The sequence below is a fragment of the Leuciscus leuciscus genome (genome assembly GCF_965113295.1).
Source record: "Leuciscus leuciscus genome assembly, chromosome: 3".
Lineage (NCBI taxonomy): Eukaryota > Metazoa > Chordata > Actinopteri > Cypriniformes > Leuciscidae > Leuciscus > Leuciscus leuciscus.
Window position 1 is genome coordinate 50,172,062 of NC_138727.1, and position 15,623 is coordinate 50,187,684.

The 15,623-nt window shown below is 40.9% G+C and overlaps 1 protein-coding gene across 1 annotated transcript in view; it reads right to left on the reverse strand.

Moving 5' to 3' along the window:
- The window catches only part of mri1 (methylthioribose-1-phosphate isomerase 1), a 14,791-nt gene extending 230 nt beyond the window's left edge, over window positions 1-14,561 (reverse strand). Inside the window, exons 1-6 of the mRNA XM_082163294.1 lie at window positions 14,024-14,561; window positions 10,479-10,702; window positions 8,684-8,853; window positions 7,307-7,483; window positions 6,267-6,491; window positions 1-5,367 (exon numbers count right to left, since the gene is read on the reverse strand). The exon at window positions 1-5,367 is cut by the window's left edge and continues 230 nt beyond it. Coding sequence (XP_082019420.1) covers window positions 5,234-5,367; window positions 6,267-6,491; window positions 7,307-7,483; window positions 8,684-8,853; window positions 10,479-10,702; window positions 14,024-14,155 — 1,062 coding nt within the window. The 5' untranslated portion in view covers window positions 14,156-14,561 and the 3' untranslated portion in view covers window positions 1-5,233. The remainder of the gene's footprint in view (window positions 5,368-6,266; window positions 6,492-7,306; window positions 7,484-8,683; window positions 8,854-10,478; window positions 10,703-14,023) is intronic.
- Window positions 14,562-15,623: the final 1,062 nt, after the last annotated feature.

The following is a 15,623-nucleotide window of genomic DNA, read 5'->3' on the forward strand; positions in this document are numbered from 1 at the left end:
CACTTGTTTTGGCACCAGAATTCAGGAGAAACTCCTCGCTCTCTCTCACCGTACTAAAGCACATGTTAAAGACTTTACACATGCATCTACTTGCCTGTATTCAGACTGTGTGGTGGAGGAGGAAACGGCCCATCCATCGGCTCGCTCTCAAGTGTGAGTTTGGATAAAGATTTTTAATTTTTTTTTGCATTCGAATAAATGTCCGAATTTAACAGAGAGAAGAATAAATGAACATTAACACTAACTGCTTGATTCAGTTTGTACGTGAGCCAGGCCATGCATGTGAAGCGCTTCAAAGCCAAGAGCGAAATCTGACATATTGAACTGCTTAAATTGCAAATATTTTTTGCTTGTCGCATCTAGTTGTCGAGTGGGGAGTCGAATCTAAAGAGGGCCTCTCAATGAAAGCTTTTAAACAACAGTTTCATCACCAAGAGTCACAATTCATGGATATACAGTGTATAGATATATATAAAACAAATAATCTGCTTGCACAGCCCCCCCCTCTCAAAAAAATAATAATAAAAACAATCAATTTGAAGTGAAAACAAAATTTGTACCACCAGAACAACACAAATCCACACACATATGACCTCAAATTATGCTACATTTGTCTTTATTATGACTATTTCCATACCTCTCGTTTATAGTTCTGGTCTTAAAAATCAAAGAAATAAAAATTTCCAACAAAAAAAAAACTCCCAAAAAAACCCCCCCAAAGCAAAACAGATTTCCTTCGAGCTGTTTTATATGAGAATTTGAATTTCTTAAAAAGTAGATGAACACATTTACAGCTGCTCTACGTGTTTTGATGCTACATTTTTCGATTTAAACAGATGAAATGTAAAAAAATAAATGTGCGATCATTACCATGTGTGATCCGAAGATATTATCTAAATTAATGTGACAATGATGGTCTTGATGTGGGGAAAAAAAAATAAAAAATAAAAAAATGGGGGAAATTATTAATTCTTTTGATAGATTTATATGACCGGGTTGCGCTCTGAGAAGTGGGCGTGGCTCCGTCTCATTCAGCCAATCGGACATCAGTGGGCGGGGTGTTTTTGCTGGTCTCGTAAGGCAGTGAGGATTTTAGGCCTCGTTACATTCGGTAACACGGAGCAGAAGCCCTGACCGACTCGCGGTGCTGATCCCGGATCAGATCTAAACCCAAACACACAGCGGCCCGTGCCGAATTCTGACCCAAGATCAGCTGCGCGCGTGTGTGTGTGTGTGAGAGAGAGAGTAAATACGACACAGAACTACGATAAAAAACAAAGTGGAAGTACTAGAGGAGTTCGGGATCTCTTCTGAGGTATCGTCTAAAGTCTAGCTCCATAGCACCATTTCCCCACACCCTGATCAGATACATCTATCTAAATGACAGATTTAAAGGAATACCACAGGTTTAACTCGAGCATCTGTGACATGATCTTGATTATGAAATCTTGAAATATTGATATGAAAATCACTGACCGGTTATTGTACGTTTATGGTAGATCGACCATTCTGGTCGAAATACATTAAATACACACTATTAATTAAATACACACTGTATTTACTTGTAAAACGCACCGTTAAAAATCGCCTGTGCACGAATGTTCATAATCTCTGTATGTGTTTTATTTGTTCGACTGCAGGATTCAAATCTCTCGAAATGTTAATATAACATTTTGATTCAGTAACATGTGATTCAATTGGCATTCCCTGAAAAAGGACTGGCGCTCAGATTGGCATTATGCTGATAAATCGTACATATGTACATTAAAGTACAGCCCTTATCTAAACTGGGCTTAAATTTTTTACATATCTATCATTATAACTAATAAACAGTTGGACCTGGAAGTCTCATGGAAACACTTCAGCTCAAAATCAAAAGAAAATGCATGGTATTATAATGAGCATAAAGCTTCGCTAAGACTTTAGGATCATGGAGATGACAATTAAATACATTTTCCCACCAAAATTCTCATTATTGTAATGCAAAAAAAACAATCTCAACATCATTCAAATAAGATTGGGCTCAGTAAGATTTCGTTTTTGAAAGAACACATTTTTAAAAAACATCCATTTAAAATGTAAAAGTTGAGGTTGAGACACGTCATACAAGTAAGATTTGGGGTCGGTAAGATATCGTTTTTGAGTCTCCGCAAGGCAGCGGCTCTCGAAACTGCGCAGAGCAGAGGAATTAAGAGATCGACGCTAAAAGTTAAAACAAACTTTTACAAACATCCATTTAAATTTGTCGGATGAGTTAAAAGATACGCCAATACGTGTCCTTGCTGACATTCCTCCAAATCACCCCCCACAACATCACTTTAACACCTCTCCCTCATTAACAATTCGGTGATTATATTGCCATCTCTCGCCATGCGTAAGAGACTGTCCAAAGGGGGCCATACGAAAGAGACTCTCCATGAATTTTCTTGCCAATGTTTTTTGGGGTAGGTTGACAGGTCTTTCCCCAACCCTCCTTGGGACTCACACACTCATTCACACCTTCAGACAATTTGGCATGAACCTGCTTTTCTTTGGACATGTCATTGTTGGGGAATCCGGAAACTCTGGGAGAAAACCCACCCTGACACGGGGAGAACATGCAGACAAGATCGGCATCAGTATATTCCCTGGATGTTATGAAATTTCTTTGGAGAAACATGAGGATGGTATGGGAAAAGCAAATTATTCCCAAAAGACAAGAATTCATTCACCATCGAACAGTTTCGCTAAATAAACCTTCTGAATATTGAAGGCAAGATTTTCTTCAGTGTGTTGGCGCAAAGAACCTAAAACAAAACCATTTTATTGATACAGCTATAGAAAAGGCTGGCATAGCAGTCTTCTCAGGATGCCTTGAACATAACAGTGTTATATGGCATCAAATTCAAATGCTAGGAAGGAAGAAAGGGAACTGCACGTCTTGTTCCTCAATCTGGCCAACGCCTTTCGGTCAGTTCCTCATTCCTTCCTGAGGACGGCTTTTGAGTTGAGTTTTTACAGGTGCCTATACGAATAACAAATCTGGTAAAACTACTTCTAAGATGTGCAATTTTGCCTCACAACACCCAACTTTACTTCAGCATGGCAGCCATTGGAAGTAGGCATCATGGCGGGGTGCACCATCTCCCCCTTGGCCTTTACTATGGCAATGGAGCTCATTATCAGAGCCATGAAAAGGGTTTCATTAAACGACTACAGTTTGGTTAGTTTTTCTTGTTCCTCCAATATGAGCCTTTATGGATGATAGGTCACCATGATTTTGCCAAGTGACACAGGTTCCTGGATCAACATATTCTGTTGATCCTGGAAGAATATTCCTATCTGAAAATTTAGCCCACACCCCTACACCTAACCCTACCCCATCAGTTATTCCTATAATCAGAGGCGAAATGATGAGTATACCCACAATAACACTGAGTAGAAGCGTCTCACCCTGATTGTAAGCCTAAACTTGACAAACTGTAAACTTGTCTCTCAAATCTGATTGGTTGATTGGAATGTCCAGGATCAAAAAAGATGTTGATCCAGGAACATATTGTACTTGGTGAAATCACGTTCACCATGGAGGTCATAACAACTGTCCCCTGCGCCAAAAGACTTCATCAAAACATCACATGGGTGAGGATGAAGCTCAAGCCCAGTAATTGAAAAGCTCCATTGAAAAGGTAATGACACAGATCAAAGATTTCATTTTGATGGAATACTTGTAAAAACTGTTTCGGAACGATAAAAAGTTTGGGCAGACCGTATGATGCAAACCTTGCCCATGACCCTCACTGACTGAAGATCCTGCCGTGTGAACAGCGGCCCCTCGGGAGAAAGCGGGGAGAAAGCGGACACCATCTGAAGCCATGGGCAATGCAAAGTCAGCACTTTATTTCAGGGACATGGTTGGTCAAGTTTAATATGGGAGGGCTGGCCTTGGGCTCAGTCCAAACGCTCCTCAATGGCACAAGGGCACGTCCAGGCAGAAGAGATGAGGCAGCAGAGAAAGAGAAACTGGCCAAGAAAGGGTGAACAACTGGGTGAACATAGAAAACGGAAAACTCAGATTTGGTCCTTTGGTCTACAACAGCCAAGCTTACAGTCCCATGGGAGGATGGAGTGGAGGAAGCATTTGAGAGAAAATGTTTGAAGTACTCCGAAGAACTGGCAACCGAAGCTACACAAAATGGCTGGAAGGTGAGGGGAAGCCAGGTGTCACTTTTAAGCCCTCTGGACACATCAAGGGTTCATTAATGAAACGTCCATGAAGGAGGTGCCCACTGATATTTCTACCACTCAAATCTCATTGCTGACATCAGGTGTGCCAACTTTCCCCAGGGATTGAAGCATCAAGTCCAATTAGCACTACAATATTTGGTTAAAAATAGAGTAATACTGTGAAATATTATTTTCAGAAAAATCGTACTGATCCCAATCTTTTGAACGGTAGTGTAAATTAGACAACTGTACACTGTAATACATTTCTTTTTTTTATACAACATTACAGTAATAAATGTTGTAATAAGAGAAATGCTCTAATGATATTACATATTTTTAAAAATCTAAAGTGTAATATAGATTTACAAAATAAATAGAAAGTGTTTTTGTATTAAAGTACTGAGAATATGGAGGGAAAATATGCATAACTGCCATTCAAATAAAATCGTAATGCTCCTAAAAATAGGCTTTGTTTACTTTTCCATTTGATTTTGGGGTGAAATATAACCCGGACCCTCAAAGGACATCAGTTCAACCCGTATTAAACCTAAGACTTTTATTTTGAAATACTCTCAATGTTCTCAACGCCTGCCCACTGTTTGCCATCTCTGTGTGTGAAACACTTCCTGTTACAAACAACCTGGAGCTGAGCCAGATAGAGGGGAAGAAACAAGTGGACAAAAAAAGGAAAAGTTGAATGTGGTTTTCACAAAGATGTAGACAAAAGACATGAGATGGTGTGACATGAGCTGTACACAGAGAGAAGGAGAAGGTGTGTGTTTGCGTGTGTGTGTGTTTGTGTGTGTGTGTGTTTACAAGCATCCCTGGGTTGTACAATTGTGTGTCACATGGTGTTATTCCACTTCACTTTGTAAGTGTTGAATTGAACGGAACGTGCGTGTGCCTTGTTAACACCTCGGCGCCGATGCTTGTGTGTGTAATTAAAGGTGCAACCTCCACCACAGTGAGGTGGAAACACTAGGAGAGAGAGAGGCGAGAGGTGTGTGAGGTGCAGCGATACACCCGTGCCTCACAGCGCAGTGAGTCTCCCCGTCAGAGCGGCCTGCAGTTCAGACGGCAGGAACACGCCGAGCTCGGTGATGATGCCGCCCGTGATCAGCTGGTGAGGGGTGACGTCGAACGCCGGGTTCCACACGTCGATCCCTGCAACCACAGAGAATGAGCTCCTTAAAAAACAGCGCTGTTTTAGTATCACTGATGTATCATTGTAGTTTTTGTTGATATCTAGAGTTGGATATTTTCTGAAATTAAAAATGAAAACATAAGTTAATGAATAAATGTGGGTGCGCAACTCTCCCGTCCCACTCCTGAAGACTCTGAAACTCCTGGTCTTGTCCACTGTGCGTCAGGCAGGAGTTCATGAGAGAGTGCAGTAATCTGTCTCTCCCCCCCCGAGACGCCGGCAGCTATTAAACGCTGCAGCTTTAATTAATCTGATGCTTCTGACTCGTCTCTCTCTCTCTCTTCTATTTTCACACGTATGTAGGATCATTCCTCCCTCGCCCTCATATCACAACCGTTTAATTAAAAGCAGCTCCGCTCTGTTTCAAATCTCACTTAAGCCCTGCGGTCTCGCACGCACACACACACACTCTTTCTCTCTCACACACACACTCTCTCTCTCTCTCTCACACACACTAATCATCTTTTTCTGACTTTCTCACCCCTTCTTCACTAAAATAACCTCCTGCTTTAAACATTTACAAACACAAAAAGCTTTTTACTGCACGTATGTGCAAAAAAACACAATGGCAGGTGAAAATTTACCACACACACACTAGAGTTTGCAATGTGTAGTTAGGCATAACACTAATGCACAAAACGCTTGATAACAAGAAATACTGCAATTATATTCCATTACTCCTTTAATACATTTGATGTCTACATTAATAATATCATAAAATTCAATATGAATACATTTACACCACATTCCCATGGTTTCAGTTAGTGTTACTACAGGAACATGAGGATTGAAAAGTGAGTCAAACTTGTGCCTTTTTACTTTTTTTTTATTGTTTATTTCTCCTTTCACACACACTCACCAGGTGCAGCTACAGGAACCCCATTGATGCTGGTGAGCTCCACAGCGGGACGTTCCTCGATCACGATGTCTCGCCCGCTCTCCAGACTCAGGTCGCAGGACGTGCTCGGCGCCGCCACGTAAAACGGCACCCCGTGGTGTTTGGCGGCGATGGCCAGCTGATACGTGCCCACTTTATTCGCCGTGTCACCGTTTGCAACAACCCTGTCCGCTCCGACGACGACAGCTGTGTGCACACAGGAACGTTACAGGGGTCCTATAATGACCTTTTCACAAGATGTACAAGATGTCCCCAGAGTGTGTATGTGAAGCTTTAGCTCAAAATACCCCAGATATTTTTATAGCATGTTAAATTTGTCACTTTTTGAAGGGGAGCAAAAACGCGTCGTTTTGTCTGTCCCTTTAAAATGCAAATGAGCTGCTGCTTCCGGCACAGAGGGCGGGAGCTTCAACAGCTTGTGTGTGTGTGTTAGCAGCTCCGATTACCTCACACACACGCACTGAACATTTCAAAAACTTTTAGCCTTTTAGTTTAAACTGGAGTCGGACAATGATGAGACTCAAGAAGAAGTGACAACATGTGGAAGCAACAGGACATTTCTGATTGGTTAGTTGATGAATTTATGCAGCTGATGTGGAGTACCTTCTAGTAATTGATTAGCATATTCTTCATGATAATCTATAAATCGTGTTCCCGGGGGCGGGGTTTATGTAAATTTTAGGGTAAGTGATGTCACTAACCCATGAAAAAGCTAATTTTAGTCCCTACCAGCCGTTTATTTTATTTTTCTTACTTTTTTTACTAACCAGAGAAAATTAGTAGTATACAGTATCGTATACAGAATCGAGATATTAATGATCCGTCTTTTTTTTTGCAAAGATCTCCCTTTGCTTTTAACTTTGAGCATTGTAACTTTGCAGATGTTGGTTATTCTCAAACAGCAACATTACACACTAGCTAAAGTTAGAAAAGTGAAATCATAATCAACCACCCCTTTAAACTCTGCCAGACCTGATCCAGAAACAGAACCGGAGTGTCACCTGTGATGCCCTTCTCCCTCATGGCGAGCGCTGCCATGCTGTCTGTGATGAGGGTGGCGGGGAACCCCTCAGCGACGGCCTCGTACGCCGTCAGGCGGGCGCCCTGGTTGTAGGGCCTCGTCTCTGTGCAGTACAAGCGCTTCAAGCGGCCCAGCGTGTGCAGCGACCGCACCACTCCTGCACGGATCAGATACACACATTCATTTCTAGCATTGCTACACCAGCGCATGATTAAAGGTGGGGTAAGCGGGATGTGTAAAACGCTGTTTGGATGCTAAGGTCCTTGCACACTGAGTCTGAAATTTTCGTATTTGTCATTCGGTGGCTCTGAATTGACCGTTCGCAAAGACCTGCCCCCTTTAGTTACTGTTGCTATGTCCGACAAGCCTCACGCCGCTCTCACTCTACAACATGTTCTCACGCAGTGAAAAATACATCGCAGAGCAAAGAGGACACTGACAACACACTGACAGACCAGGTTACTTTTGATATTAAACAGTCTCACCTTTCAAATTTGGTCATTTTTTAAAGAAATTTAAACAATAAATACCGTTTTGTGGCTTTTAATGTGTCTGACAGATCGCTCAGTTAAAGCTGCTCGTGAACCGATCATCTCTTCCTTCTAGTTAATTTATAACACCAAATAAACATCATAAGGAATGTTGTTTCAACCGCGGAAAGACGTCAGTACACACAGTTTAAAGTTCAAATCCACTGACGTTAATCTACTAACTCTCCTGACTGCTTTGTCGGAAAAAATGGCGGATTCGGCAGATGGCGGATTATGATTGGTCAGATCGACTGTCAATCAAACTCCCTATGAAGGGTCAATTGTCAAAACACCTCTCATAAATGCTTGCTATGGATGCGAAAAACGCAGAAAATCGAACCCGATCCGAGTTTTTTTATGACGGACGAAAGTTTCGGAGGCAGTGTGTAAACGTGAGGTCGTATTTATTTTTTAACATGCGAAAATTTTGGATGAAAATTTCAGACTCGGTGTGCAAGCAGCTTTAGTCGACCGACACATGAACAAACAACAACAAACGTGTGTAACGTGTGTAGCCAATCAGCATTAGTATGACGGTGGAGGAGTAAGAACGAGCAAGAGGCAGATTTGAAGAAAGACTGCAGAAATAATATAGATGAGAAACAATACAAAAGAGAAAAGCTCAGAGGAAATCACTGGAAAATAAAGGGTCATGTCTGGACAAGAGCTTTAGGAGGTTTGGCTCCGACTCGGATTGGAGGTTGAGGTTTGGAGGCGGAGCAATGAAGAAGGGGTGTGTTTGTTTGGGTTGATTTCAAATATCAACATTGTCCAACAGCGTTTTTGAAATGGCGCTTACCCCACCTTTAATGCGCACGCGGACTCACCGAGAGCTGTGCCGTATCCCGCTGTGGCGAGGCTGCCGGTGTTGCAGTGTGTGAGGATGGTGACCGAGTCTCGCGGGACTCCTGACAAGATGTGCTGGGCGCCGTAGTTGCCGATTTTTTTGTTGTCGTTCACGTCCCGCTCCAACATCTCCTCAATCCAGCCAATCACGCTGCAGCAGGGGCGTGGCCAAGAGAGAAACACATTAATACGCTGGTCTGTTATGGTTAATAATCCTTTGCTGGAGGTTAAAGGTCATACATATAATTGTAGTTATCAATTTAATTGGTCTCTGATGGTGAAAGTTGGATAAAAGGTGAATTTGAACACAATAGCAAATATAATTTCCTTTAATGCTCTTTATTAATTAAGATCTTCAGTTAAAAACAACAGTTAATTATATTATAAATAAGAGTAAAAAAAACTGTAATACAGTGATTTATCACAATTTAAGATGACAGTTTTCAATATACTATATAGTTTGAATAAGCTGTATTTTATTCCTGTGATGGCAATGTTTTTTTTAAATTATATTATATATATTACCGTATTTTCCGGACTATAAGTCGCTCCGGAGTATAAGTCGCATCAGTCAAAAAATGCGTCATGAAGAGGAAAAAAACATATATAAGTCGCACTGGACTATAAGTCGCATTTATTTAGAAATTTATTTTCACAAAATCCAAGACCAAGAACAGACATTTAATCTGGAAAGGAAAGTTATTCAACTACACAGTAGGACACAGAACAACAGGCTGAATAGGTGTCCGGTGTGTTAACGCAACACATTAACAGTTATTCAGCTACACAATAGCATAAAGAACATATACCTGGGAGGCTGAATAGGCTAAATTAACATAAGCCAGCGAGTCCAACAAGCAAGTTACCAGTAAACAAGTTCACCAAGCTCCCGCGATCTCATTCCACATCATTTTCTTCATCCTTGGTGTCGCTTCTGAACAACTCTGCCAACTAGAGCGGCCTCTCGCGGCTGTAGACGGTAATGTTTTCTTATGGTTCATCTCAGTCTGAATTAATTTTGATATATAAGTCGCACCTGAATATAAGTCGCAGGACCAGCCAAACTATGAAAAAAAGTGCGACTTATAGTCCGGAAAATACGGTATATGTTCTTTTAATCAATTAAATAATTATAGAAATTATTTAGATTTTATGTGGCTTTTTAGCATAGTAATTTAGATAGGAGTTTGATCATGTTTAATATTAATAATTTATTTATAGAAATATTTTAAATTATTCTATTAAATATTTCTAAAAGTTTAAAATATTAAATTAATAATAACTCAAATATTTTTGAAAGCTAATAGCATTATTTCTATATTAGCATTATTTTGCTCAGTTTTAGTTCTCCATTCTTCATAATTAAGCTAGTCTCAAATAAAAAACATTTTTGACAATCTTACATTTCTCACTGAACATATTCTGGTCAAAAACACCATAATGTGTGTTCAGAATTTCAATTCAATTTTAAGACAGATTTCACAGACATATACAAAAGCTTGTTTCCGCCACAAAATTAAAAAATGTAAAAGGTAATTGTGAAATTTAATCTCACAATTTTCTCTGAATTGCTATAAAGTCCAAATCTAAAAAAAATAAAAAAAATAATTCACAATTACCTTTTTCTTTTTTATTCTGTGGCGGAAACAAGCTTCCACAGACATAACTCAAGAAGACAAAGTCGAGTACATGATTCCGCTCTGGACTATCTTGCTATCAAACGTGCCTCCAGCAAATCCCTGAATATCATTAAAATATTTAAGTTCTCAGTGTCACCTGTCTCTCAGCTGCTCTGTGTTCTTCTCCATGCTCTCGTTCTCGGTGAACTCCATGAGCTCGCGCGCGGCTCGGCCCATGTTGACCGCCGTGGGTCGGGCGGAGGTCAGGTGACACAGAGACTCCCTGATGAAGGACACGAGGTCGTCGGCCCCGGCGCCCCCCCGCAGCTCCACCGCCAGGCTCAGGCACCCCACGATGGCAATGGCGGGAGCGCCACGCACCTGCAGGGTCAAAGGTCACATGCCAGAGAGTCAGGGCCAAACGCTCTACAAGGCTTCTCATTGAAGGGTTAGTTCTCCCAAAAATCATTTACTCACCCTCATGTTGTTCCAAACCAGTTTGACCTGTATAACCTTTCTTTCTTCTGTTGAACACAGGACATTTTGAAGAATGTTGGTAACCATTGACTTCCATTATAGAAAAAAAAAATTATTGTGAAAGTCAACCGTCTGCTAACCAATATTCTTCAAAATATCATCTTTTGTGTTCAACAGAAGTAAGAAACTCATACAGGTTTGTTACAACATGAGGGTGAGTAAATGATGACAATGTTCATTTTTGGGTGAACTGTCCCTTTAAGAGGAGATTTATTCCTTCACACATTCTGCTCTCACAGATCATCTATTTAAATTGATTTTCATGATTTTAACGCTTCCATTCAGGTCTAAAATCAGCTCACTGGAATGGAAAACTACATTATTACAGTGAAAAGCCCCATTGATTAATTAATACTGATGTGAGACAGATGAATAAGTTCACTGTTTTGAGTTTTTATGGACACATTCAAGGAAAACGTCATTTTCTTTTAAGAGTTTCAATGAAATGAGTCACAGTTCAGAGGTTATTAAACAACTCCAGTAGAAATGACATCGTGTGTGCGGTAAGTATGATGTCATCATTCCTTTAGAACTTCTGCCATTATGATAACAATAGAGGATTATGACATCATTCTAAAAGTGGTCATTCCATTGAGTTCAAAGACCTGATTACATGACTGTGATGTCATAGTGGTTTAATAACAGCATGACATCACTATTCTCAAAGGAGTAGTTCACTTCAGAATTAAAATTTCCTGATAATTTCCTCACACCCACGTCAATGACGTCATCCAAGATATTCATGACTTTCTTTCTTCAGTCGAAAAGAAATTAGGATTTTTGAGGAAAACATTCCAGGATTTTTCTCCATATAGTGACTTCAATGGGGTCCAACAGGTTTAAAGGCCCAAATGTCAGTTTCAGTGCAGCTTCAAAGTCTCGACACGATCCCAGCCGAGGAATAAGAGTCTGATCTAGACAAACCATCGCTCATTTACTAAAAATAAATAAACATTTATACACTTTTTAACCACAAATGCTTGTCTTCCACTAGCTGCGATGCACCACGCATTACGTAATCACGCTGAAAGGTCAAGCGTGACATAGGCGGAAGGACCGACCTAGAATAAGAGTCTTATCTAGAGAAACCATCGGCCATTAAAAAAAACAACCAAAAACCCATTTATATACTCTTTAACCAGAACTGCTCATCTTGCACGTCCACAACTTCACGCATTACGTAATCATGTTGGAAAGGTCAGGTGGTAACCTGACGTAGGCGGAAAATGTAGGTTAGGGCGAATCTCATTTTCTCCTCCAACTTCAAAATTGTCCGACATTGTTGTTTTACCTTTTATTTTTTTAGTAAATGGCGTTTGACTTAGTCGCTTTGTAAACGCTAGGTCGGTCCTTCCGCCTATGTCACGCTTGACCTTTCAGCGTGATTATGTAATGTGTGGCGCATCGCAGCTAGTGGAAGACGAGCATTTGTGGTTAAAAAGTATATAAATGTTTATTTATTTTTAGTAAATGAGCGATGGTTTGTCTAGATAAGACTCTTGTTCCTCGGCTGGGATCGTGTCGAGACTTTGAAGCTGCACTGAAACTGACATTTGGACCTTTAAACCTCTTGGACCCCATTGAAGACAATATATGGAGAAAATCCTGGAATGTTTTCCTTAAAAACCTTCATTTCTTTTCGACTGAAGAAAGACAGACATGAACATCTTGGATGACGTGGGGGTGAGTAAATTATCAGGGAATTTTAATTCCGAAGTGAACTAATCCTTTAACTGAAAACACACTACATGTCTTTGTACCACACACTCTTGGTGAATCATCAGAGAAGATGAATGGAAGGTCTGGTGACCGTCACTTGCTGTACATTAGTAAAGCTCTCATGACAGTGACAGCGCCTGGCACAAGACCAAACCCCTCAACCCCTGATTGATCAATAATTCATGCGAGATATTTGCAGTAACGACTATTAATGAGGCGCAGACGTGGCTGCCGGAAAACCAGCACCCCAACACATTAATTATGCACTGCATTAATCAAGACTGGAACGGCGTGAGGGAGAACATCCGAGCAACAACACCTTTATGATGTCACAATCAATGCGTGTTCGCAAACGATAAGGGGCGGTTCGCGCCGGACAGGTACTTGTGTTCGGAACAGTTTAGAAAGGGATATGTGAATAAAAGCCTAAATTAAATCTGTTCATCATATAAAGCGATCGAGTCTCTTTGGAAAATTTGAACTAAACCGCTTGATTCATATGGATATTAGTTTTACGATTGCTTAATGAACTTTTTGAAACGTCAAAGTGGTAGTTGCGTAGCTGTCAATGGAAAATCTTCATTTGTGTCTTTGAAGATGAACGAAGGTTTGGAATGTTTGGAAGGTTTGGAATGAACGAAGGAATGTACAGAGAGTGCGTAAATGATGACAGAATTACATTTTTGGGGTGAATTAACCCTTTAAACTTGACTTGCCATCATATAAACACAGCAGCCAAAAGCATCTATGTGATGCATCAGTGCATAGACCAACTTAATTAGCAAAATAGTGCAAGAAACAATCGAAACAGAACGTAAGGGACGTTTTTTTTAACCTAACACTTTAAAAGGTGCGTGAGATACTGAAAAAAATTATGAACAATCTGTCTACCAAAAAAAAATAAAAAATTAGAACACAAACAAAACACAAGTGCACGTTCTTCTGCGTGAACCTAATACAGAACGTTCCCTGACGTTCCAAGTTCCCGATTGATTTTCCTTCTAGGAACATTCCAGGAAATTTATTTTCAATCATTTTCAAAGATTAACAAATTATGGCGGTAAACAAAATAAGACGCACGCCTGCATTATTCTTAAATAAACAGCGCAGACTGAACGCAAGAACGCGTCCTGATGCGCACAAGCGTTCATCACACTTTGAACGATGTGCAAGATTCATTCCAATAGATCTGAGAGGCCAACTGGGATTCCATTAATGACATTATTAACTGCGATTCAATCCTATAATTTCCTATATTAATATATTCACCAGGCTTACAGGGACTTTACACCAAGCGCAGGTTATGCAGATCACACATGCACACGCACGAACAAAGCGCGACCCCGTGCTCTGATCCGACACAAAGGAACCTCAGCCCGGCTTTGAGATGCTCGGATGTGTGTGAACGGAACCGGGCAGAGGATCCGTGGATCGGGCCTTCCGTACCTTCATGCTCTTGATGGCCTCATATCCGTCCCGCACCGACCGGATCTCGTCGAACACGGTCTCGTGCGGCAGCAGCAGCTGGTTGAGGATCTGCAGAGACCCGGACCGGTACCGGATCGCTTCCAGCGTCATGACCCGTATGAGATGCGGATGAAGGGATTCCGGGAGCGCTGTCGCCGATGTGTGACGGGTTCCGTCGGATCGTCTCGAGTCCTGTGGATTTCGGGGTGTGTTAAAAGCAGGGTGAATCGCGAGCGAGGTGTGGGCGTAGTTTAAAGGCCTGCCCGGACTGGGGAAAAAAGCGCACGGCTCACGGAACCGCGTGTTCTCTCCGGTAGGAAGCCCCGCCCATCTGGGCCCGCCCACATCTGTCAATCATCCTCCAGCAGAGACTGCGCGCTCCCGTGTGCTGCATTTGACATTCAGCTGAAGCCTTGTTCTTATAACTACAAGGCAACAATGTTAAATGTAAATATCGATTAAAATGCGCACTGTTGTTCCGTGGGTTTGTTATTTGAATACGTCATGATGACGTTATTCACATCAGAGGGCTTTTAAATTAAAGGAATGGTTCTTAAATAATTTACTTACCTTCATGTCTTTGCAAACGATATGTCTTCTGTGTAACATTAAAACGAGATGTTCACACAGATCTTTTTAGTTAAAGTGAATGGGGACTAGGTCTGTTGAGCGCCAAAAAATGAACAAGTAATAATAACTGTAAAGATTACTAATCAATCATTCTAATTCTACGAGATAATGAAAGTAACGTTACACCACTGCTATAACGATAACGACACAGAGGAACGATATTGTTGGAATCACTTTCAGAACGATTTTTTCCCCATCAGCGAATGATAAAAACATTGTCAGCCAATCAGAATCCACCCTACTTCCAAGAGCTCGAGCATTTAAAGCGGCAGACACAAACAGAACTTTATCGTAATGCTAAAATAGTTATCGATGGGGCTACTCACACAGAATGCATTGTTGTGTAAAAAAAGAACGTGGGCAGTTGGATGGAAATAACAAGTTCTCGAGATGCATTTTTTAAAGTCGCAGCAAAAAAATGAAAATAAAAATTTGACTCGCGTACAGCGGTCAAAGATGTCCATCTAGCACATTTGCGTGGAAATGGAAAGACGGTGGATTGAAAAAAAAAGTGCCGTCTCTAAAAATATAATTAAAAAGATTTGTGCACAATTTGTGGAATCTCATTTGTGTTTGAATACTTTTACATATGGCGTGTCAAGATGCATCATGCCAAGTATGTATAAGCTATGGACTACATACATTTAAGTTGTTTTCTATTGTTTCTTGAGAATGAGTCCCAGTCCCCATTCGCTTTCACTGGACGAAGCAGCCAGGACATTCTGCAAAACATCTCCTTTAGTGCTCTTTATTAAAATGAAAGTCATACGGGTTTGGAACAACACAAGTGTTAGTAAAGGCCAGTTCACCCCAAGAACGATAAGTATAAAGATAACGATAACTATAACTAGCATGCACACCAACGGAGGATGATATCGTTCTGTTTCGTCGCCTGTCGATGCTCGAGTTCGTTAAAGCAGGGTGGATTCTGATTGGCTGTTGATGTTCA